Raw genomic sequence first — 27,073 nt, forward strand, 5'->3', positions numbered from 1 at the left:
AAAGTGCATCACTGATAATAAAAACTCTGACGAACATATGATTAGATATTGTTAATGAGACGTAACCTTTAGTAGTGGACCGTCGGACATTAAGAATCCATGTTTCCCCCGCTGTGCATCTTTAAAGATAAAAGTGATGACTTCCTGTGACAGGCTGAGTTATTATCTGAGGGGCTCAGTGTTAGCTTAGTCTCTACCTGCAGCAGGTGTGCTTTATGAACCAGCTCTCCTCACCTCCATGCATCTGTCTCATCTTCATTGATAATTTTTACCCCCGGTGTGTGTTAGTGACAAAGACACAACCGGGGGACGTCTGTTTAATATTTGAGGTTTGACGTTTTTGTTGCTATCACTGTAAAAAGCTCCCGTCTACAGCTTGATTTAATCCAGTTTGGTGAAACATCAGACACATTTAGTAAGTTTTGATCAACTCCTTTTCATCAAAGATGCAGATGCATTTCAGAGTGTCATGCACTGCAGGTGCATTCAAGGACTGTCGTAAATGTGCAATACAGTCCTTTCATGGCATTTTTCTGTGAGTCAAGAGAATCAAGATACAGTCACAGTGGTCACATCTGGCTGAATTATTTAACTTAAGATATTACACAAGCAAAAGTGTTAAAGGAGTGATATGTTGATAATTTTAACACTTGGTATAACCCTGAATCTGATATCTGATCGACTACATGAATTATTTTAAAGAGAGAAAATGTTTTGGCAAAAACCAAAGACTAAAATGTGACTAAAACTAGTCTGTTGTTCTGAGTTTTCGTCGACTAAAACTATAAAGAGCTGAAAAGACTAAAAGGTGACTAAATCTAACAGGTATTTTCGTCTAAAGACTAAGACTTAATCTAACCCTAATCTAATCTAGACTTAATCTTGTCTGGATCTGCTGTTCTTGTTCTCGTATGTACGTCGCTTTGGATAAAAGCGTCTGCTAAATGACATTGTAACATTGTAACATTGTAAAATAGCCGCCAAGATTAACACTGCCTGTAATTACACCCACCACTAATATGCCTGAAACGCTAGTTACCACCAAACATAAAAAAAATGAGAATCTAAAAACTCAAAATTCACAAAAAAATCTTGTCTTCCATTAAAGACCTGCTTCCTGTTAGCAGCGTCAGAAATGATGGGTTCAAGAAGTTCATCAGAAACTAAATCCAGATACAAACTAACAAACTGTCTTCAACTTTCACTCAGGAGCAAAAATCTGACTTTACATTGAAGTGAAATAATGATTTGATATATATCGTGATAATTATTGATATCGACTGATATGAAAATTTTCAATATCGCCCAGCTCTACCTCAAGCCCCTTCAATCATTAGCTCTCCTCTGCTCTCTGTGTCTTTTTACTGGCAAATTAAGAGCCAATACATGATTAAAACACATGATAACATGTAGAAATGAGACACCATCACTTCTGTCTGTCAGCCCACATGGTTTAGCTTTAAAACAGCACAAGATGCTAGATCGGATAAGTCCATCTGGGGTAATTCAGATCATTCACAAACACATTGCCTGTATTAAGTCTATTAAGAATCTTAAAATTCAGCACATTTTTTGTGAAAAGATATCTCCGCCCTTCAGCAGAGGGAGAATAACTGATCACAGACTGTGTGATATTTACAACAGTGTATCTTTCTGTGGCTGTTTGTAACATCATGTTTAAATGTCTATTTTATTATTCTTGTTTATGACTTTAAACATTACTCATGTCAGAGTGTGATACTTTCCTTTTCAGTCAATCAATCAATCAATCAATCAATCAATCAATCAATCAATCAATCAATCAATCAATCAATCAACCAACCAATCAATCTTTATTTGAATAGCACCAAATCACAACAAATGTTATCTCAAGACTCTTTTACAAACAGAGCAGGTCTAGACCACTCTATGTCAAATTATGAACAGAGACCCAACACCAAGACAGGATAAGACTCAGTCTGACCCCACCTTAATCCACCATGAGCATTTCACCTCGCAGTATTTAGCTAGTTACAGCGGAGAGGAAAAACTTCCTTTAACAGGCAGAAACCTCGAGCAGAACCAGACTCATGTTAGACAGCCATCTGCCTCGACCGAGTTGGGTCTGGAAAGAGGGATAGAGGAGAATAAGAGAGAGAGGGAGCGGTGATAGTGATGAGATGAGTAGCAGTAGCTGTTGCCGCTGGAGTCCAGCACGTCCGTATCAGCTGGAGTCTGGAACGTCCACAGCAGGAGGACGTCTACGGCAGCTCAGAGGAACCTACGAGACAAGGGAGCTCAGGGACTCCAGAAAGGTCTATGGTTAGTAACTTTAATGGGACAGGGAGAGTTAAAGTAAGTGATGAGGGGGTTGGGGGGAAGGGGGTCGTTAAAGAAAGTAACTGGAGTAATCAGCATCAGTTATCTCTTCTTCTCTCTCCATCACGTTGATATCTGTGAGGAAAAAATACAAATGAATGTCTTTAGATTCTGATCTGTTAAAGCAGCGATGAACACAGCTCTATTGGAAAAACTGAAAGGTGGACACATGCAGAAACACAAAAATTTAATCATCAAATGAACAAAAAACGACTTAAATCAAAGGAAAACAGAAAACACAAGGATATCACGGGAGGAGGGAACACGGCATGACATACTGAACCGACACAGAAGGGAGGAATAAACACACACACACTGGGGACACAGGTGAGAACAACAAGGCTCAGGTGTAGACAACCACAAAGGAGGGAAAACACAGGAAATAAAACTAAAACCAGACACACAGGGAGCAATAACTACAAAATAAAACAGGAAACACGATAGATTAGAAAGACACAGGGATCACTTAACATATAACCAATACAGAATATGAACAGGGATGAAACAAGGTAGATCTACATAATAAAACCAGGAATCAAAGAGAGATTACAACAAAGAAAATACCAACCAAAGCAACTCATGACGATACAGGGTACCGGCTTGGACCCAGAAACTGTTTCATGCTGAAGAGTAGCTTCACTGTTTTGTGACTTTTTACATTTTTTCTTGCCATTTCGACTTTTATAATTTCGTATTTCAACTTTATTCTCAACATTTTTCTTTATTTTTCATTTTGATTTTTTTCTTGTACTGCAGAATGAAAAAAATCTTTCTTCTCTCATTCTTTTTCTATTTTCATGACCGGCCCTGATGCTCCTCTGTGTCTGTCAGCTTCCTTTAAATGTGCTGCCTTTTCTGGATACCTCATCCCAGTTTAAATCACATACACGTGATGTTGCTACAAACTAGAAGCTCTGAGAAAATAACAGCAAAACGTATTTCTGAATAATTGAACCCATAAAAGAAGAGAAGAATGAATTATTGAGACAATAAAGATGACTGATTGTAGCCTAATGCATGTGTGTGAGTGTGTGAGTGTGTGTGTGTGTGTGTGTGTGTGTGTGTGTGTGTGTGTGTGTGTGTGTGTGTGTGTGTGTGTGTGTGTGTGTGTGTGTGTGTGTGTGTGTGTGTGAGTGTGTGTGTGTGTGTGTCTTCAGATTGTTATAGTTGAGAAATGATTTTTGCATAGACCACTGAGACAGTGTTGTAAATAATGGGCTGCATTGCAGTGTGACAATACACTGTCATAATGTCACACTGTGTGTCTGCCTGATCACTGCTGATGACTTGAGACTCCTGCAGTGTTGACTAACTTATATTAATTCCATTCTCTCTCCTGAGCATCATCAAGTATTTCACAAAGTATCAAACCAAACAGGAAATAAGTTAGTAAAGTAAAGATAATCATTTACAAAGATTGAGTGATGTTGAATCATTGTCTGAGTTTCTTTGTGTCTGCCCTGAGCGGCAGTAAAACCTGTCCTGATTATAAAACCTGATTATATAAAGGAGCTGATCGAAACTGCAAAGACTTGCACGTATGCACGTCCAGCACTAAGTGATGAAAACGGGCCGTTTGTACTAATGGTGAAAAAGAAATGGATTAGCGGTCTGCATGAGCCAGGTTAACCCCCCAACAAAGCATTACATTTAATGGAGGTAGACCCCACCATTACAGGTGCTAACAGCAGGATTACCACACCTGTTAGTCTGTTTAAAGGATGGAGGACATCGTGCTTATGTGTTACTGTTTAAGACCAAATATGAAGACGAGGGATATTTAGGGATCGAACCAATCCTTTTTAAAAATATGACAATGTCGAAATATACAGCAAATTTAGATTCAGGAGACGGGACCTAATTCTTAGGTAACCTACCAGCAACACCATGAAGTGAATCCTTCCCAAACAACTCCTTAAACAAGTCCTCATCCTTCAATAGGGGGACAGGTGGTCCTCCACCTGGACCACGTTGGTGGCGGTGCTTGTTGCTCAAAGACTCTTTCATGTTGCTGATTTTATTTTGTAGGTCTTCTACTGAGCGCGCTCAGAAACACCACACGCATTTACCCGGTTCAAGATCTGAAGCCAAACTTTCCCTTTCTCCTTGTTTGTTCTCTTTGAGGATTGACTTGCTGATAACAGCTGTTTGTTCATTCTAGATTCTTCTAATCAAATGTTCATTTCTTCTTCTGCTGAAACATTGTTTTGTTCCTGATAGCGGTGAGCCCGACTAAGGATTTGCTTAGTTGAATCTGATTCATCAGATTTTGCCCATAGTCGATGAATAGTGGAATGTTTGTTGTTTTTCCTTATTGACCCAAAGTCTGCATGATGGTGACCGCATGACAATATTACACATAACCCTTTACAATTAAGAGACTCATAGCTTAAAGTAAAAGGGACAACAGAATATTATAAATATAAAACTTAGATTTTTAAATCTATATTGCAAAAACAACGAGGTGATGAAGGAGAGAAAACTCAAATAAGGCCACCATCCGTTAAACATGGAACAACGCGCCGTTATAGAGTTAGGAATCAGGAGATATTTAAACAGTGTTCACACAGAGGAGAGCAGCTCTGTGGAGGGTAGTTTGTCCAACTTAAGGCTAAACATTTGTATAATGTTGAAAATCAAACCTGAACCAGCTAAAGGGTTTTTAAATCTCTTAACAGAACCTTTTAAAACAGTCTTTCATCGCGTCTTTGTCCTCTTCAGTCTTTTCAAATTGTACGTGAGGAAAACCATCGTGTGTACGGGCAGAAGTGCGCTCCTGTCTTTGTTGACTGTAAATCCTGTCTTTGAGAATATCCTCTCTGATGGTGTGGAGGTGGATGGGATGCTGTGGATTGTTTTTGAGACTTCAGACAGCTTTGGGTATCCCTCCTCGTTCGTTTGGCCCCCGTACAGTTTTTGTGTGGTCCGGTAATCCTTGATCTCACAGCCCTCTTCATGAAGCTGCTCCTCATCTTCATCACTAGTTTTTAGAATCAACTGAAGTTTTATTTTCTGACATTTTGAGCTGCTATGAACGCTGAAAGATTTAAAGGCCAGCTGAGGTACGTCTGCTCCACAGGTCCCGCTAAATGGGAGAGTCCACCTTTAATTACCAGGGGAGATTTAATTACCACTTTAAGGAGATTTAACACTTCAAGAGCTGTTCTCAGAATGACATTAAATAAGTCTATATTTATATAGAAATAGGCTAAATGAGACACTATTTTTACGGGAAACAGGAAAATAATGTAACATTAGACATTGAGCACCCCCATGGTTTGAATGGAATGATCCACGTTTCATATGCAAATATTCGACTATGAGATTGGCAGTCGACTAAGGCTTGTTAGAACGGATAGTTGAATATTCCACTATTTGGGGTCACCCCTAGTTCTTGATCTTCTCTCAGTCACAGCGGTACCGCTCGCCATGTTTATTGCCTTTGGGTCAGACTGAGTCTTATCCTGTCTTGGTGTTGGGTCTCTGTTCATAATTTGACATAGAGTGGTCTAGACCTGCTCTGTTTGTAAAAGAGTCTTGAGATAACATTTGTTGTGATTTGGAGCGATACAAATAAAGATTGATTGATATGTCAGCGATTAAATTCAAATATAATATACTTGTAGAACAAACTTCAGTGTCAAACAGTAAAGCTGTTGGTCAGCTGTAAAATATCAACAAATGTGTAAAGAAGACAGAGACTGTAGCTTTGTGCATGAGTGTGTTGGAATGACAGAGATCATAGTGGGAGGGAGCAGAAGAAGGGGATTTCCCAATGATTCAGAAAGCTGAGTGTTTCATTTTCTCCGTGTTACAGTAACATCTGGGATCATTCTGCAGACTGCTGCAGAGGAATTCTGTGGACAAGAATGAGTTCTTAAAGACTTACACTCATACAAATACATCACCTCAGGTCTTTATTGTCATGAATTAGAAAAACTGTGTTTGCGCAAACTGTGTTTTTATATCTGCACTCAAACATTTGACTCATCAGACTGAGCTCTGGATTCATGGATCATCTAACAGCTGTGAGGTTAGCCAGGTCAAGAGATGAGGAGGACAGATGAACCAGGGAAGTGGATTGATAAATATTAGTGGTCTGTGTACTGACAGTAGGAGGACATAGAAACTGTCTTGCATGCCGTATCTTCACTGAAATATTGAAGGATGTTGTTGCACATTGCAGACTTTCATGACATCATTCCACATATGAACTATAAATACACGGAGTGGGAAGTGAAAGACACATTACATGGGCTTTATTCTGCTCCATCCTGTCACACAGACATAAACAAACAGTGGTGCACTCACTCACAGAGGCAGGAAAGCACTCTGGTGTAAATACATGTGAGCAGCAGAGGAGGGAAAGTACCCAGACAGGAGCGTTTGTATTTAGTGTGTTGTTGGCCTTGGCTCCTGTTTAGTGCAGGTCAGCACATTTCTCTATGCTGAAATCAACCCACTGTGGTGTGTGTGAGTGTGTGTGAGAGTGTGTGTGTGTGTGTGTGTGTGTGTGTGTGTGTGTGTGTGTGTGTGTGTGTGTGTGTGTGTGTGTGTGTGTGTGTGTGTGTGTGTGTGTGTGTGTACAGAGTGTAGTGTGTATGGATGCATGTGCCTGTGCCTGTGTGTCTCCAGGAAGTTATAAATGCTTTCTCCCTCCCTCTCTCTCTCTCCCCTCCCAGCTAACTCTCTCACTTCTCAGCTGACTCTCTCTCCTTCTCTCTCTCTCTTCTCAGCTAACTCTCTCCTTCTCTTCCTCTTCCTCTTCCTCTGTCAATTCAATTCAATTCAATTCAATTCAATTCAATTCAATTCAATTCAAAGGGCTTTATTAGCATGGAAAACATACGTTGACATTGTTGAAGCTTAAGTAGAAGTACTTTTAGTAGCTTTAGTAGTGCACAGCAACTCATTGTGGTGCTTCAACATGCACACCTCTCTCCTCAGTAGTCATTTGCAGTCTGAATAAATGCATGTTTGCTATTTAACACAGTTATATATGTCAAACAAGGACATATAACAGTATAAACCTTTCTCAAAAACACAGGAATTATAATACATTAATTAAAAATATATAGCAAAGTGTAAACTGAAACCAAGGATGGACTTTTGGTGAATTATAAACCTTACATTCCCCCTTCCTAAGTTCACCAAAATCCAGACCATACATGTGAATATTCCAGAAAATCACAGAGGACAACCTACACATACTATGAAAACCTGGCAGAGGCATACAACAAGCTTTAAGATCCACCTTCTATGAGAAACCTACAAAAAAAGGTTCAGAAAGAACATGAGGATGATCAGGCCTCAGTCTATAAAAACTCTCTTAAACTGTAGGGGTGCAACAATACACAAAATGCACGGTTCGGTTCGGTTAGATACGTTTTTGTCACGGTTCGATACTTTTCAATACAAAAAATGACCAACATTTGTTTCAGCTCAAAAGCACAGTTTTTAAATTAGATTAAATGTATCAGGGGCAGCTATACCTGACACGTGTTCTGCTGTGTGTGTGTGTGTGTGTGTGTGTGTGTGTGTGTGTGTGTGTGTGTGTGTGTGTGTGTGTGTGTGTGTGTGTGTGTGTATTTGTGGTTTGTGTGTGTGTGTGTGTGTGTGTATGTGTGTGTGTGAGTGTATGTGTGTCTGTCTGTGTGCGCATCTGCCGTGCACGATACAGAGAGCAGAGGAGAATTGTGAACGCGCGACCATGTAGAGACAGAAATGACATGCCGTCATGTGAATAATATAAATAACATGAGGATATTTAGTCTGTTACATAAAAGAACAAGGTATAGACCTGATCTATGAGAGAGGGAACCTTTAATCACTTCTGCTTTGACTTCCAAGGGGGGGGGGGGGGACCCGGCACGCCCCCGATATACCGGCAGGGAAAACACTGTCCGGTATCAGGCTGAAGTCATCCACAGCATGCAGTATAAGACCACAAGTAATGCATATATGCACTTTAAAACCACATCACCCAGTCTAGCATCACTACAGGACCACGGAACAACTCTGCTCTGCAACCAAAGAGGACACTCGTGCTTCCCTCACACACACATACGTGAACATATGAACCCAGCAGACCGTCGTATGGTGAAATATTCCATATGAAGCACAGTTAAAACAAACGTGACCAGCTTGGACTGAATGAATTAGGGAGGAGCGCACAGTTCAGTGGAGCTGCGCTCGACAATGCAGCCCGGAGGAGTCAGCACAGATCCTCTGAACTTTCAGCACAGAGCGCCTCGTCAGAAGTTGATCAAATGAATATAAAATTGAGTATTGTTCGGTTCATAGGGCGTACCGAACAGTGACCACTGTATCCAACGGTTCAATACAGATACTGTTGCACCCCTGATATATATATTCAGTAAACATTTCCCCAATGGTTGGATGTGTGGAAAGGGGTGACCCCAGGGAAGGAATTTAAAGCTTTTAATAGGGGGCCCAATTTCCCATGAATAAAGTGGCAACAGACAAGATACAACAACATACTAACAGACAACAAACACACAACAGACAATCCCAATACTATGGTGACATACATAAATTAGTGGGTGCATTGATATGATCAGTAAATTAATCATACATTGCCAGAAGTTGCAGTTTTAGTTCTTTCTTGAAGATGGAGATGGATTGTGACATTTTTAGCCCATCGTCGAGCTCATTCCATATCTGTGGCCCTCTGTATACAATGCTAAAGCTGGTACATTTGAACCTTTGTTTTCTCCCAGTGATTAGGTTTTTATTCCTGGTGGCATGTGTGTGTATGGGTATGTAGATTGGAATGAGCTCACACAGTTTCTAGTTCAGTTTGTAGACAGTGTGGTACATTATACAGGCGGTCTGGAGGTAACTGTACTCAGTTAGCCTCAGAAGACTATAACGATTGAAAAGTATTCTGGTAGGAGAAATGAACTCAAACCATGATATTGCACGTATGACTTTCTTTTGGAGAGTCTCCAGTTTTTTTTAAGTTAGTTGGAAATGTGTTACACCATATGATATTGCAGTAATGTAGATGAGGCTCAAATAAAGTTTTGAGTGTGGCTGAGAGTGGAAGAATATGTCTCATCTTAAAAAACAAAGCAGCGTATCTTGATTGTTTTTTGTTAGATCTTCAATATGACATTTGAAATGAAGAGATTCGTCAATGAGGATCCCCGGACGTTTTGTAGAGCTGACTCTTAGAATATTCTGTCTGTTTATTTTGGGACAGATCTGCTTAATGTTGGTTATTTTAAGGGAACAGAAGACAATGTAGATTGTTTTGTTGATGTTTAAAGAACGTTTGTTGCACCTGAACCAGTTATCTATTTCAACAAGCTCATCATTTATGATTTGCTCTAGTTCATCTGGATTCTTGAAAAACAGGTTTGTGTCATCAGAAAATGATATTTTATGTGGTACAGACGAGGAGTTAACAAAGTCATTTATGTATAAAATAAAGAGAAGGGGCCCTAAAATGGAACCCTGTGGAACCCCATGATTAAAGGATTTGTGGGATGAGTTGTGGTTGTTTACACAAATATATTGATGTCTTCCAAGCAGATAACTAGTAACTTGCCATATCTCTGAAATGGAAGAGTTTTTGAACCATGGACTCAATAAGATGATTGACCCGTCTACTGACCCTACCCACCCGTGTCCTGACTACATGTTCTCTAGGTGCTGATGGGTTTACCTGTGCGTCTGTGTCATGAACAACATCTACTAAAGGCACTTGTGTGTCTGCAGTCTGCACTGGGTCTGTAGGAAGTAACTTGGTCTCTTGGTCCTTGGTCAACATCAGTGTGTGCCGAATGGGACTGAAGTCTTTGTCAACTGGTAGTACATCTGACGTGTGTGGGAAATCTGAGTCAGGTTCTTAAGTTCTCTCTCTCTCTCTCTCTCTCTCTCTCTCTCTCTCTCTCTCTCTCTCTCTCTCTCTCTCTCTCTCTCTCTCTCTCTCTCTTTCCAGCTATCATTAAAAGAAGATGAAAGTTTCTCTGTAATCCAGATCAGTTTAAACATACTTATCTTTCAGTAATCCTTCTGAAGATGTATCTTTGACATATAGCTTCTACATGACTACTGTATAATGCGTCTCCTCAAGTCGTAGCCAAAATCTCTCCTTTAAGAAGAAACCTGTCAGGTAGCAACAATCAATGTTTTGAAATATGGGATGAACTTCAGAGTCAGAGTTTGTGAGTTTGAGTTGTGGAGCCTGTCAGCTTCTTGTTCGGCTCTGTGTAACTGTTGATGACTCAGTCTGTGAAAAACAAAAGGGGGGGTAAAAGGAAGTATTCTCAATCTGAAGGACAAACATGACTCCTTGCATGGCAGGAATCGGCTGATGAGTCCCATCTGTTGAGAAAGCTCCACAGATAGCCTCCTGTGTCATTTACAGGATGTGGCACGCTGAGCTTTCTCTCGTGTCCACATGAACACGTGAGACATTCAGCCTGAAATATTATGAAGTCAGTCTTGTGCTTGCCTTCCTGCTGGAGTCTTCTTTTCAGGGAGTCAACTCGTGTGACCTTATTGTAAACTGAAGCAGCTGGGTGCTGAGTGGATTTAATCTTCCTCAGCAGATCTTGCATCAGTGGAACAAACAGCAGATATAAAACAGTGCACTCCTACGCTTGGCTCGTGCAAACCAGCGTGAATCAGAGGGCTGCTGAGATATCCAAAACTATATATTATATAACTTCCTAGTTTCTCTAATTATAACATTCACACTGGATTATGTTGTTCTCATAAGTGTCTCAAATACCTACAATGCAGCAACCTCAGACTTTCCTTCCCCAGAGGAGCGAGCTGGCAGGCCGGTTGAGGAACACGTGGCTGCAGCAGGAGCACGTTTAATTGTTTTCAGATGTACGGCCTCAGGCTGTGTGTTTCAGTGGGTATGAATACAAGCGTTAGCACATCATTTGTTTTTCCTTTCAAAATCAGAGAGCCACAGATTTTAATGTCGAGGGTTACCTCTGTTAAGTTTGTGTCAGATAGTAAATCTACTGTAAATAATAATAATAATAATAAAGTTAGATAGTAACAGAATGATTGGCCTTCTCCTGAATGTAAGTTAAAAAAAGAAAGTCATAGTTTTAGTGATCTATCTAGCCTACGTAAGAGCAGATTGGTCTCAGGAGTCCTCCAACAGGGACATTCAGCCCCTTTCAAACATGAACAATCAACAGTTTTCAGACTTACACACTGTAAACCCGAACAGTCCTTCTAACTCATTAAGGGGTCAGAACTCAAAACCAGCTATTACTTGAACCAACAATGAATTATTGAGTTATCTGAACAATTAATGTTGTTTTAATTATATGTGGATCAATTTCATTGAGTTAATATCCATGTCCATATAACAACTTCTGAGTGTACGCTGCGTATGACGTCATCAACGTAATCGACGTAATTTACACACTTGAAAAACCACAATGGCTTTGTTTCGCAAAGCGGCAAAACTAAACTGGAAACACAAGGATTCAGAACTACAAAATAAATCAGGAAACAAGGATTCAGAACTACAAAATAAAACAGGAAACACAAGGATTCAGAACTACAAAATAAATCAGGAAACAAGGATTCAGAACTACAAAATAAATCCAGAAACAAGGATTCAGAACTACAAAATAAATCAGGAAACAAGGATTCAGAACTACAAAATAAAACAGGAAACACAAGGATTCAGAACTACAGAATAAAACAGGAAACAAGGATTCAGAACTACAAAATAAAACAGGAAACACAAGGATTCAGAACTACAAAATAAATCAGGAAACAAGGATTCAGAACTACAAAATAAATCAGGAAACAAGGATTCAGAACTACAAAATAAATCAGGAAACAAGGATTCAGAACTACAAAATAAAACAGGAAACACAAGGATTCAGAACTACAAAATAAATCAGGAAACAAGGATTCAGAACTACAAAATAAATCAGGAAACAAGGATTCAGAACTACAAAATAAATCAGGAAACAAGGATTCAGAACTACAAAATAAATCAGGAAACAAGGATTCAGAACTACAAAATAAATCAGGAAACAAGGATTCAGAACTACAAAATAAAACAGGAAACACAAGGATTCAGAACTACAAAATAAAACAGGAAACACAAGGATTCAGAACTACAAAATAAAACAGGAAACACAAGGATTCAGAACTACAGAATAAAACAGGAAACACAAGACTAGACTAAGAAAACACAACAAGAGACATGGATCACTAAACACTCAAGGGAGACAAAAGAGAGCTAATACAGAATAAACACGGGGAGGAACCAAGGCAGGCTGCACGGTGCTGCACTGGGTAGTGCTGTTGCCTCACAGTGAGAAGGTTCCTGGCTCGAGTCCCTTTCTGTGTGGCATGGGAGGGTTCTCTCTGGGTACTCTGGCTTCCTCCCACAGTCCAAAAACATTCTTACCAGGTTAATTGGTCACTCTAAATTGTCCCTAGGTGTGCGTTAATCTGTGTCTCCATGTTTGCCCTGTGATGGGTGACCTGTCCGAAGTCAGCTGGGATTGGCTCCAGCCCCCATAACCCTGAAACAGGATAGGCGGTCCAAATAATGGATGAAACTACAAGGAACAAACTAAAGTAACCGAACCATGACATGTACTCAGTTTCCTCAGTTTCAAGAAATGCTACTGATAAATTTGAGTTGGAGAAACTTGAAAATGAATGTAATCAGTTACCACAAACATTTGGTCATTTCAACTTGTTCGGGTTTACAGATCCTGATGTTTAAAAACTTGTCCTGTCCCACACACCTTGAATATGTCTTCACCTGATGTCGTCCAGCGTTGGCAGTTAAAACTACAACACAGTTGAACTCAGTCAAGGTCCACACACTCACTGTGGATACTCCTGACAGTTACGACTCTGTTTGCATATCGGCTCCCCTGGAAATCACTTGGACTTCAAGCAGGGGGTTAGCAGGGAATGTTTCATTAAAGCCTTAGTGAACAGATCATCGGAATCAGAATCAGAATCAGAATCAGAATCAGAATCATAAATACTTCATTTATCCAGGGAGGGAAATTCAGTCATTACAGAGCTCTTCTAAACAGTGTGTAAGAAAGTTGAAATATTAAAAGAGGAAGGAATAAAATAAGATATAAATAGAAACAAAGATCAATAAAATAAAGATCAATAAACTTAAATGAAATAAAATAAAATAAAAAAGTATATTCAGAAACGCAGAATAGTTAGAATTACCTATGTACAAAAGTGCTGGGAATGAAGGAGATATATATACAACAGTATATATAACTTGCATTTACACGTGCGCCCAGATGGGACAATGTCCAGGAATGTTCAGGAGTGTCATGAATGTGGGGAATGGGGCACCATAAACTGTATAATAAATGGACGTAGTCTCCGTGACGTCACCCATCTGTTTCTGAAGCTCTGTTTTGAAGCCGATCATCGGCGGGAGCCATATTGGAAATGTTGAACTCAGCCTAACTGCTGTTGAGCTAGTGTGAGGTAAAGAGGCGGGCTTTGAGCCTCTTTACTAACAGCTACAGTGTTCCCGCCTGTCAATCAAGTCAGCTGTGCCTCTCTTAATGGAAAACTCATAATCTTAATATCTTCGAAATTGCTGTGTTATGAATAAATTCGCCCCCTGTACAGTGTGTGTCGATCAAGAAATGAGCCATCCAGACCTAAACTGTTCTTTGAACCAGGCTGTAAACATGTTTATTTCTGCTGTAAAGATTGTCTCTTTGAATTGGTGTGTATGCGGTTTCCTGTGTTTCTGCAGCCAGCCTCTAGTGGACACTTGAGGAACTGCAGCTTGCACTTACTCCCTTTATCTAAGCACATTACTATTACTAAGACTGCACTCTCAGTCAAATAACTTGGCCCAAAAAATATTCTGACTTCTTGCTTCAACTTGCTGCAGTGCCTTCAGACAACAGCAGTGTGGCTTGTGTCTTCATGATCTTGAGCTGCTTGCCAAATGTACACGTTTCGGGCTTTTAAAGGATGAGTATCTGTAAATGATGATGGTGAAATAAAATGTACAGTTTTTATTTCCTGTCACGTGTCCAGCTTTGCCTACCACTGAACGATTTGCTGTTTAAAACTGAAGCTTTCATGATTTCCCAGAAATGGTGTGTCTTTATTATAACATGCAAACAGTAATAAACAGCTCAGTAGCAAGGCCAGGATACAACTCAAGGTAGTTCTTCTTGTAATGTATTTTCTATGGTAAATAGATGCACCACCGACCCTTAGGTTTGTGTGGGTTTTGTTTGCATTACAAGAACTGCTAGAGCTTCAAGTTCACATGAGTGTTAGGACTGTTTTGGGAGAAGAAGCAAAATTTGCGTTTTTGTTGGTTGACCCATCAAACAAAGACCTTCCACTCGGAGGACAATAGGAAACTAGTGTTAATGCTTTCTATACTATGTGTCCTTTTCACACTCCAGAGTCAGACTAGAGAGGTCAGCACAGTTGCGGGGCATGGTGCCGGCGTCGTCGCAGGACGGCAAGACCAAGCAGTGAGCCAGGAGCTCTCCTCTCCTCCACCAGCACCCGCTCCTCATGTGTCCTCTCTTGGACCTGCTGATGGAGACCTGGACTCTGCAGCACCAAACAAAACCCACATAGGAAAAGCAGGAAAAGGTGAGCGACTGAAATAACTGTTCCATCTCTGTATGTTTGAATGTCCTCAACAGCTCCCTCCAGATGTGTGTATTCAGACTGAGTGTTGGACCGTTCACCCAGTTAGGTCTGGTTAAACATGATGTGGCATGCTGGCATATTTGAACTAAGCTTGAAGAATGTTCCTTCAGGCTTAGGTGTGTGCGCGTGTGTGTGTGTGTGTGTGTGTGTGGCGGGGGCGTGGGGGGGGGGGGGGTAACAAGGGGGAACTGCAGTGTCACTCAAAGATGTATGTGATATCAGGGTCAACAAAACTCATGAATCAAGTGTGATTTAGTGTAAATTATGTTTTGCTTTGCCTTTATGTCCACATGTGACCATTCTTCTTTGCTTTGGGTCTTCACCATCTATAAGAATATCTGGATGTTTGTGTAATTTCCACTCTGTCTTCCAGCTGATCAGTAACAATGTAGTATTTGGTGCTTCATATCTCCACTTTGAATAGTTTCTTTGATGATTTTTGCTTAAAGTAGCTTCCTGTGCTGCTGGTAACCAGGTTCAATACATGGATAAGCTTCAAATCAATCAATCAATCAATCTTTATTTGTATAGCACCAAAACACAACAAACGTTATCTCAAGACACTTTTACAAACAGAGCAGGTCTAGACCACTCTATGTCAAATTATGAACAGAGACCAACACCAAGACAGGGTAAGACTCAGTCTGACCCCACCTTAATCCACCATGAGCATTGCACCTCACAGTATTTAGCTAGTTACAGCGGAGAGGACAAACTTCCTTTAACAGGCAGAAACCTCGAGCAGGACCAGACTCATGTTAGACAGCCATCATGCCTCGACCGAGTGGGGTCTGGAAAGACAGATAGAGGGGAGTAAGAGAGAGAGGTGATAGTGATGAGACGAGTAGTAGTAGCTGTTGCCGCTGGAGTCCAGCATGTCCGTATCAGCTGGAGTCCGGAACGTCCACAGCAGGAGGACGTCTACGGCAGCTCAGAGGAATCTACGAGACAAGGGAGCTCAGGGACTCCAGAAAGGTCTATGGTTAGGAACTTTAATGGGACAGGGAGTGTTAAAGTAAGTGATGAAGGGGTTAGGGGGTGAGCTAGTATCCCAGTGTGTCAGTGCGCCAGTTCCCCCGGCAGTCTAGGCCTATAGCAGCATAACAAAAGCTGGTCCAAGCCTGAGCCAGCTCTAACTATAAGATATTCAGTGCAGTTCTGCCTGCCAGATCTCGGTCCAAGAGATCCTCTTCTCCAGTGCACCCTCTCACCTCGTCCACGCCCCCTGCTGCTGCATGCCCACCGTTTTGTGGTGATGTTACAGGGAATAGAGCCTCACCTTCCATCCACTGTCCCTCTACAACATGTTTGAACCCTTTATTGGACTACCCTAAACCTCTCCTTCATGGCTAAGGTCTACAAGACCACGTCTGGATGCTGTGTGGTTCTATAAACTTCCTTGGGAGCTGCAGTTGAGACCTGGTGTCAGTAATTTGGGTACTGGTCTCTTATTTTTATTGCCTGCTCCCTCTGCCGAAGGTAGTGGATCTGCCTCTTGCTCCCTGCTGAGTCTTCATTGGTTGCCTCTTGCCTTCTCCTCTCCACCACCTTTGACGACTTCCTGAGCACTTTAATGTGTCGCCATCCGAGCCAACCCTGAGTCAACCCTGAGTCAGTGCTGTTTTGTGGCTTGACAGACAGTGGTGGGTTGCCCATGTTGTAAATTTAAACCGAGCCTGTGGTGGATTCCAAACATCCACCCAGCTGAATGAACGGCAGCAGAGGAGGGTGACATGTCCTGCTCCATTCTGGCATCCTTCCGTGACAAGCTAACCACAGTGTCTTCTTTCTTCTTGATCACACTGGAGCTGATTCTAAGTTTTGATTTTGTAAACACTGTGTGTGCCCTTCAGGATCATTCATTTGTTATAAATAACCTGGTGACCGGATGGTGTGGAGCATGTTATTTTACAAACCTCTGCAGAGTCTGTTATTGACTTGGCCCCGAGCATCTGTCTGTAACACGATACGCAACTATTTCACTACCTCATGGTCACACCTCATAGTTGTCACCAGGAAACACACACACACACACACACACACACACACACACACACACACACACACACACACACACACACACACACACACACACACACACACACACACACACATTTGTGTTCAGCATGTTGGTGCACATCTTAAAGAGAAATTTACAGTGTATACACAAAATACTATTCTGTAATCATTGGCATCTATCTCATCTAATCTGGAGAACACACACACACACACACACACACACACACACACACACACACACACACATTATAATGTTATAATAGTTATAATAAATTAACCCCCCGTACAGTGTGTCCTGATAGAGAAATGAGCTCTTCAGACCTAAACTGTTTTTTGAACCAGGCTGTAAACATGTTTATTTCTGCTGCAAAGATCGTATTCTTTGAATGGGTGTGTATGTGGTTTACTGTGTTTCTGCAGCCAGCCTCAAGTGGACACTCAAGGAACTGCAGTTTTAAATACTTCCTCATTGGCTTCAATTCTCGTGGCTGGAGATTGTCGCTTGGTCTCAGCATTAGCTTGAGAGAATAACAGTTGCATTATAGCAATGTTGTTTTCAGATGATAAAATCATTTGTTTGTTATTTCTTTCAGATGAGGCTCAAAACTGAGATTTTGATGGAATATGACTTCCTATCTCAGAGCGACGCAGAAAAACTAGTCCATGCATTTGTTACCTCCAGGTTAGATTACTGTAACTCCCTCTTATCAGGCTGCCCCAATAAGTCTCTAAAGATTCTTCAGCTAGTTCAAAACGCCGCAGCTCGAGTATTGACTAAAACTAGGAAGAGAGAGCACATCTCTCCAGTGTTAGCTTCTCTACACTGACTCCCCATAAAATGTAGAGTAGAATTTAAAATCCGTCTTTTAACCTACAAAGCCCTTAAAAATCAGGCACCCTCGTATCTTAAAGAGCTCATAGTGCCCTATTACCCCTCTAGAACTCTACGCTCCCAACATGCAGGCCTGCTAGTTGTACCTAAAATCTCTAAAAGTAGTGTGGGAGGTAGAACCTTCAGTTATCAGGCCCCTCTCCTTTGGAATCATCTACCAGTCAGGGTCCGGGAGGCAGACACCCTCTCCACTTTTAAGAGTAGACTTAAAACTTTCCTTTTTGATAAAGCTTATAGTTAGAGCTGGATCAGGCTTGGACCAGCTTTTGTCATGCTGCTATAGGCCTAGACTGCCGGGGGAACTGGCACACTGACACACTGGGATCCTAGCTCACCCTCTTCCCCCCAACCCCCTCATCACTTACTTTAACTCTGCCTGTCCCATTAAAGTTACTAACCATAGACCTTTCTGGAGTCCCTGAGCTCCCTTGTCTCGTAGATTCCTCTGAGCTGCCGTAGACGTCCTCCTGCTGTGGACGATCTGGACTCCAGCTGATACGGACGTGCTGGACTCCAGCGGCAACAGCTTCTACGACTCGTCTCATCACTATCACCTCTCTCTCTTACTCTCCTCTATCCCTCTTTCCAGACCTAACTCAGTCGAGGCATGATGGCTGTCTAACATGAGTCTGGTTCTGCTCGAGGTTTCTGCCTGTTAAAAGGAAGTTTTTCCTCTCCACTGTAACTAGCTAAATACTGCGATGTGCAATGCTCATGATGGATTAAGGTGGGGTCAGACTGAGTCTTACCCTGTCTTGGTGTTGGGTCTCTGTTCATAATTTGACATAGTGTGGTCTAGACCTCCTATGTTTGTAAAAGCGTCTTGAGATAACGTTTGTTGTGATTTGGCGCTATACAAATAAAGATTGATTGATTGATTGATTGATTGATTGATTGATTGATTGATTGATTGATTGATTGATGGAGCCAGTGCTTGAAGTTTTATGTACAGTTTTCCTCTCTGAGCTCAAGCATCAATGACTTAAACCTGAGTTTTGTCCTCGTTAAGCTGTAAAAAGTTATCTGCTATCCATGTCTCAATAAAAGCAAGGCCTGGATGTAAGTGACTGTCTGATCTGGATAAGTCTTTTTATAAAGTATCTTAAGAACCAGTACCTCTTTGTTACATAGAGGTTCAGGCAGCAGGGAGAAAAGCCCAGGTTGGACCAGAAGAGAAAGGAGCTGAAGTTTTAAAGCTGTTGCACAGTTACATCTAGAGCAGTGCAGTCAGTATGGAGATTGAGTCCAGATAATTTTAAAGAGTGTCTTTTAAACGTAATGGAGTTGTTATAAAGTTTGGAGCATGTTGGAGTATTGATCTCCATTCACCAATATGGATAAGTTGTCCGTTGTAAAAGTTGACAGTAGTGTAATCAAAATGTTTCAAACAAAGAAAAAGCAAGCCAAGTAGCTCATGCAGATCTCAGGATTTAGTTTGATTCATTTGTCGATTAAGTTGATTTTTCAGCCCCATCAAAGCGGATCAACACGGAGAGCCAGTTTAGCTCAGTTGGTACAAGGCTTCATATACAGCGGTTACAGCCCTAAACACATTGGTGCCTATGATGAATGTCCCCACTCTCCTCTCCTCAGATGTCTCGTCTCTCTTTACCTTCCAGTCGAATAAAATAGAAGCAGTCAACATAGAGAGGTACCATTTGCCCTATCATGATATCCAGCTGCTCAGAGAAGTTCTGGTTTGAAAAGCCTGGAGGTTGTTTAAACTAAACCTTCCTATGTTGCTGATGTGTCACTCCAAAGTTGAGTTAATCAATCTCTAAATCAATATGTGTTCTTTTTCAGCTGTGATTGAGAGTGTGGCGCTGAGAGGAGTGACACAGAAGTCTGAAGACGTCAGTGAGTATATGTTTGAGGTGGGTCTACTTGAAACACAGCCGTACACACACGGTTGACACGAAGTCACTGCTCCATATTTCTGTCATCATATCTTCTTTTTTAAATCCTGTGCACCTGATTTGTTTTTTTGCTTCATCCTTCTTTTTCCTACTCGTCTTTTCAGACCAGGTGGTCGGATGGTTTTGTGTCATCTGTTGTAAGAAGTCAGAAGGAGGTTACAGAGCTGCTGTCCCAGGTAAGAAGCACGACAGACGCTCAGAGACAGACCAATCGTCTGCGTTAGAAAGATGATGATTGAATTTGTTCAGTGTAACCTGTGTGTCATGCCTTTATTGTGAAAATCTTATCTTCAAGCTGTCTCAAGCATTTCCTGATGAAGGAGTGGAAAAATACATCCCTCAGTCCACAGAGCTGGACCCCAGGTTAGTCCATCCACCTCAGTGATTTTACTCTTTGAAAAGGTGTTTTTGTTTCACCATAGAGTGTTATGTTACGACTGAAAAGAGCTTATAAATCCAAATTTCTTAAAGAGTATAAACTATGAAAAGTTACTTTTCATCAGTAACTTACTACACGACAGGGTTGACTTGTGAAAAAATCAACACCTGTACAGTTGACCCCCCTGTAAAAAGCCACCCAGAGCAGCCAATGATATACTAAAGGTGCTTTTCCACCAGAAGTACCAGGAACTTTTAGTTCCAGGAACCTCTCAGACCAGTAGAGGGCAGTAAAACAAAGAGGAAGACCATTCATCACAGATGACACCATAGAAGCAGACGGACAGGCAGGTATCATTATGAGCAACACAACAGTCAGCCTGTTAGCATGAAGAGACTCAGCTGGTCTGTTTTAGATGGTGCTATATTTCATCACAGATGGATTCACTGAATCAACACGTGAGAGGAGATAAGCGCGAGTAGCAAAGACGTTTCAACACGCCTTTAAAATCCTTTTGAACTCAAAAAGCCTTGGCAGAGATCGGCCGGTGTTTTGTTTTAAACAGCGACCCTGCTAACTGGAGACTTTCAGCCGGATGCATCCCTCATAAACGTCTTTAGACGATCATTAAATATCTGATGAGGATATTTTGAAATCGTCATAAAAACTAAACTAGTTTGCATTCCCAGGAACTCCCTCTGTGTTTCAACAGCTGTGTAAACTCCACACACACTGACACGTTCAGCTGAAGGTCTCCAGTTTACAGGGTCACTTTTAAAACCGGAACACCGGGAGAGACGCATTCACGGTGGGCTGAGAGAAGACTACTGTTACAAGCTGCTAAATCAAGAGAATCACAGCTTCTTCTTTTGAAAAGTACACACACATACAAAAAAGATAGAACAAATAAAAACTAATGAAAGAAAGAGAAATCAAGTGAATCACAGATGTGTGTGATGTTATTGTGGCCGGTGGGCCGAATAAAAACACTGAGGTTAATCTACCAATCAGACACGTTCAGCATTGCAGGCCCCACCCCCCGAAAGTCCCGGGACCTTTTAAAAGTACTACCTCCCTAGCAGGGTCTTTTTAGGGGGGAGATTATCTACCCCTGAACTAAATTTAGACCCTGGTTCCTCCTATCGAAGTTTAGGGGTAAAGTTCCTGCGGTTGAAAAATGCCTTTAGTGCATGAATAGCAGGTAGAAGTGAGGTGGAGTACTTTTTAAATGTAACACAAAGCATTTGAAATGTTGACCTATGACCTCCTTACTGTATCTAGGTGCCTGACAGCGCTGCCCTGCCATGTTCTCCAGCACCAAAGCTTCCAGCTTTTCTTCACCTCCACAAGGCCTCTCTCACCCAGCTCTCCTCCCTCCCTCCCCTCCTCTAGTGTGCCTCCATTACCACCCTCATTACCTGTAGCTCCTGTAGCCTCCGCATACCCAATCACCTCCAGCTCCAGTAAGTGCTTCATACTTTGTTTTGTCAATAGTGTTTGTTTTTTAATTTTGGGGTGCAAAGGTTGACGTTGAGAAAATCACTCATATATCATCATTGAAGTGCTAAATCACATTAATTGAAGAGCTAGAATGTGCTCTTTGTCTTATTATTTACAGGGACCAAACAAGGACCAACTTCTTTGATGCAGGCAGGAAACTTGAGCAGAACCCGACTCATAGTAGAACATGTAGGATAGAGAGAGAGCATTCATAATAATGCATGTATTGTTTTTTAAAGCTACAACATTATCTGTTGCAGCAAAATCTATAAAACTACATAATCTGTGTGAAGGGGCGAACACAGGAGGTCCATAACTCTAGACCCAGATAGAGGGTGTCAGTGAGGGACTGGATTAAAGACTTCATGTCTGGAATTTAGAGTTGGCCATGAGAGACAGAGAGAGTTTATAAAAAGAGGAAACAGAGAGGACAGGACTGTGTGTGTGACGGTCTGAGTGTGTGTGTGACGGTCTGAGTGTGTGGTTGTAAAGAGGTGAGAGAAGCTGGACTGCGAGCAGGCGGTCCGGTCTGTGTGTTGGAGGTGTTGGAGGGAGCCGAAGAGATCTATTTTAGTCTGGTATGGGAATTCATTGTGACGTGTTTGTGTTGGAAAGCTTAGAGTGTGATGACCTTGTTTGTGTGTGTGTGTGTGTGTGTGTGTGTGTGTGTGTGTGTGTGTGTGTGTGTGTGTGTGTGTGTGTGTGTGTGTGTGTGTGTGTGTGATTCTATGAGTGTGACTTCATCTCAGAGTATTCATAGCATCGTGCATCTGAGTGTTGATGCGCGCTGGTGTGCTTGTTGTCGTTTTTTTATATATCTTGTGCATGCATGTGTGTGCGTGCGTGCGTGCGTGCGTGCGTGCGTGCGTGCGTGCGTGCGTGTGTGTGTGTGTGTGTGTGTGTGTGTGTGTGTGTGTATGTGTGTTTTAAAAATCCCTCTGTAAGCCTTAAAGGTGACATATCACGCTTTTTTCATCAATATATATTGGTCTAAGAGGTCCCCAAAACATGTCTTTAAAGTTTATGCTCAAAAAAAACACTTTGAAATCAGATTTTGGCCTGCCTGAAAAATCCTCTTCTTCAGTCCTCCTCAGAACACTCTGTTTTCCCTCTGACCACACCCCCTCAGGAAGTGGATGTGCCTCGGCTCTCCAGCACGTTGATCTAATGTTTACATGTTGACTGAATATACACGGCTGCTCAGAGATCACGTTACTTCAACCCTCTGAATCTGATCCAGAATCTGATCCTGACGGAGAGGCGCCTGCAGCAGGACCTTTCTGAACCATTGGTCACAGATTTAGTGTTTCTTGTTGTTTTATTTATCAGTATGTAGACGTGTGTCTTGGTACACAGCTACCAACATGTAGCTATGTGGCTGTGCTAATTAGCGCTAGCACTTATCCATGACAAATAAAAATCATCCACTAGATCTTCAAATCTGCAGACGTGGGGAGTAAAACCGACCTTTGTGTTTATTAAGACAGCCTACAACTAGCATGCCTCCCTCCTAAGCTCCTTGTTAGCACACATGTGTGCAGGTAATGAGAAACAGAGGAGGGATTCAGTATTATTTTATACAGTCTATGGGCTGAACAAGCTCTGAGCTCTGACTCCGTGACAGACCGGATATTGTTGTTACGTAACAAAAACACGGAAGTCTGAAACGGCTCGTTTCACACACATTTACAGAAAGGTGGAGAAATCAGAACAGGGGCAGAATGGATTTTTTTCATTCTCTGGGGGTTTGTAGACATGCCAGGGAAACATATTTCAGGTAGAGAACCATTAAAAAGGCCATTTTGCATGATATGTCACCTTTAATAAAAAAGTAACGTTAAAGGCCTGAAGGCGACCAAAAATAGGCTTTGCTTTAACCTGATATAAATCTGTCATATATTTATGAAACGTTCCAATTAAAAGAAAAATATTTTAATTAACTTCAGTATTAATGAGACATACTGAATTGCGATGACTTACAACAACACTAAATATACGACTGCATTTTTTTTTTGGAAAGGTTTTTTTTAAAGTCATAATTTTGTTCTTAAGTTGACCAAGATGGGCGGACTCTAAGCGATTATAAATATGCCATGCAATAACATATTTTTTCAAATTTTGAAAAAAATCTTTCAATGAAAGTAATTCATCACCATGAATCAAAATGTATATTTTCAAAAGTTTAACCCTTTATATGCCAGTCTGTCCTTTGTCGTGAAAAAAAACCATGAAAAGCGAATGAGCCTTCTCTATAGGTTTTTGGCTATAATTTGATCCCCCCCTACACACACACACACACATTACTGTCACCATGCACATAAACATACATCACTCTTGAGGATCAATATCAACACACAGAGACCTTCCTTGGTTGAATCTAATGTCAAAATTGCATGGAAGGCTCCAAAATGTAAAACTATAAATTCCCCAAAAGAGTCAAAACAATGATTATCAAAACCTACATGAAGTTTGGCCCACAGTGGAAACATGAAAAGTGGTTCATTCAGCTGAAAACCCTGAACATCATAGATTTTGAAGGCAAACCTACAATATCAAAGCTGTTCTGAAAAAAAGAGGATTTTTTTGTGCAGAGTAATGGCATTCAAACTTTGAGTGTTTTAGGCTTTTAGATGGAGATTCGATCAGGGCATTTATCCCATGAGGAATTAATTACTCCAATTTTTGCTACAGATATACACACACACAAAATAATTTCACTAAACACACACATACACCACTTCTAGGCATCTCAAGGTATGCAGTGAACACAAGAAATGAGGGCATTTGCCTTTTGGTACTCATAGAGCAGGATGTGTGCCCCTAGTGGACAAAAAGAGAGTAGCATGAACTTGGCAAAAGGTGGAAAACTGAGAAAATTGTGCAAACTGGTGTTCAATGGTAAAAATCTAAATTTTTTCTGATGTAGTAATAACAGGATCAAAAAACGTGTTTTGAATGGGTTTCAATGGCTGCCATTGTTGTCCTAATACCACTAACGTCTGTAATCTGTCCACACTGGATAGACTGCAATAGACCTATCATATCATATGTGTAATAATTATGTAAATTGACTCCAAAAACTCCACTGTTTTTAATAGCATGCCCCTATGTTAGTAAAAAAAAACAATACATGTATTTTAACCCTGCTAAAGTTGTCCTCACAAAAACCCAACACAAAACAAGTCATCATAATCTGAACATATTACTGTTCCAGGGAACACAACATAGGCTGAACCCATTTGCCCTTTGGTACTCATAGAGCAGGATTTGTGCCCCTAGTGGACAAAAAGAGAGTAGCATGAACTTGGCAAAAGGTGGAAAACTAAGAAAATGGTGCAAACTGATGTTCAATGGTAAAAATCCAAATTTTAGGTCCCTGTGGTTTGGTTCGCATCAATGAGTAACTCAGAACTTTTTTTTCTGATGTAGTAATTACAGGATCAAAAAACGTGTTTTGAATGGGTTTCAATGCGGCCATTTTTGTCCTAATACCACGAACGTCTGTAATCTGTCCACACTGGATAGACTGCAATAGACCTATCATATCATATGTATAATAATTATGTAAATTGACTCCAAAAACTCCACTGTTTTTAATATCATGCCCCTATGTTAGTAAAAAAACAATACATGTATTTAACCCTGCTAAAGTTGTCCTCACAAAAACCCAACACAAAACAAGTCATCATAATCTGAACATATAACTGTTCCAGGGAACACAACATAGGCTGAACCAATTTGCCCTTTGGTACTCATAGAGCAGGATTTGTGCCCATAGTGGACAAAAAGAGAGTAGCATGAACTTGGCAAAAGGTGGAAAACTAAGAAAATGGTGCAAACTGGTGTTCAATGGTAAAAATCTAAATTCTAGGTCCCTGTGGTTTGGTTCGCATCAATGAGTAACTCAGAACTTTTTTTTCCGATGTAGTAATTACAGGATCAAAATACGTGTTTTTAATGGGTTTCAATGCGGCCATTTTTGTCCTAATACCACGAACGTCTGTAATCTGTCCACACTGGATAGACTGCAATAGACCTATCATATCATATGTGAAATAATTATGTACATTGACTCCAAAAACTCCACTGTTTTTAATAGCATGCCCCTATGTTAGTAAAAAAACAATACATGCTAAAGTTGTCTTCACAAAAATCCAACGCAAAACAAGTCATCATAATCTGAACATGTTACTGTTCCAGGGGGGCTTGCAGGGATCTTGTCCCCTGGACTGAGTGTGTGTCAGTGTAGTTTACAGATGTTTGTGTTCTTTAGTTCAGTATGAGAACAGAACAGTTTTGAATTAATGCCTTTATGAAAAAGTGTTGCACAGTTTTTATTTGTTGCACATGGACTTGTTTTGTTGTGCAAAAGAGGAATGTGTGACGTATTGCATGTACAGCAAACTCTAACGTATGATCGACAGAAACACAGGAGGCACAGAAATACAACCACAGTCATTATTTTGCATTATTACCACAGACTGTATAAATAATGGACGTAGTATCTGTGACGTCATCCATCTGTTTCTGAAGCGCTGTTTTGTGGCCAATCGGAGGTGGCAGCCATATTGGAAATGCTGAACTCATCATAATGGAGCTAGTGTGAGGTAAAGAGGCGGGCTTTGAGCCTCCTTGCCAACAGCTACAGTGTTCCCCCCTGTCAATAGAGTCAGCTGTGCCCCTCATTATGGAAAACTCGTAATCTTAATATCTTCGAAACTGCTGAGTTATAATAAATTCACCCCCGTACAGTGTGTCCTGATAGAGAAATGAGCTATCCAGACTACACATGTTTTTGAACCAGGCTGTAAACGTGTTTGTTTCTGCTGTGAAGATCGTCTTCTTTGAATTGGAGTGTATGTGGTTTCTGGTACTTCTGGAGCCAGCCTCAAGTGGACACTTGATGAACTGCAGTTTTTTAATACTTCTGCATTGGCTTCAATTCTCACGGCCGGAGGTTGCCACTTGATTATTACCCGGCCTTCTTACTGATCTTCCGGCTGTGTAAGATGCTTGATTCTGATTGGTCAAAACGCATTGACGACAGTTATTAACTTTCACTAACATGATCAACACCAGAGACAAACTGATCACACGTCATGTCAAATCAATCCACAGAAAAGAGTTCAGACACATTTAGCTTCTGCTTGTTGACACCATAGACCGTAAGGTGAGGTAAAACCAGTAGCTTCAGTTAGCATCAAAACAATGTGGCTAAAACGTTAGCTTCAGTTAGCATGCTAACTCAGCAGGCTACAGACGTTTTCATCTTGGATCCTGTCCATCACTATGATGAAGGAGCGGAGCAGGTGAGAGAAA

The 27,073-nt window shown here is 41.0% G+C and overlaps 1 protein-coding gene across 1 annotated transcript in view; it reads left to right on the forward strand.

Annotated features, from left to right (window-relative positions):
• The window catches only part of zcchc14 (zinc finger, CCHC domain containing 14), a 52,319-nt gene that overhangs the window by 9,727 nt on the left and 15,519 nt on the right, over nt 1-27,073 (forward strand). Inside the window, exons 3-7 of the mRNA XM_034684980.1 lie at nt 14,793-14,988; nt 19,763-19,833; nt 19,980-20,051; nt 20,171-20,238; nt 21,536-21,717. Of these exons, the coding sequence (XP_034540871.1) occupies nt 14,793-14,988; nt 19,763-19,833; nt 19,980-20,051; nt 20,171-20,238; nt 21,536-21,717 (589 nt within the window). The remainder of the gene's footprint in view (nt 1-14,792; nt 14,989-19,762; nt 19,834-19,979; nt 20,052-20,170; nt 20,239-21,535; nt 21,718-27,073) is intronic.

The sequence above is a fragment of the Notolabrus celidotus genome, chromosome 6 (genome assembly GCF_009762535.1).
Source record: "Notolabrus celidotus isolate fNotCel1 chromosome 6, fNotCel1.pri, whole genome shotgun sequence".
NCBI classification, from domain to species: domain Eukaryota; kingdom Metazoa; phylum Chordata; class Actinopteri; order Labriformes; family Labridae; genus Notolabrus; species Notolabrus celidotus.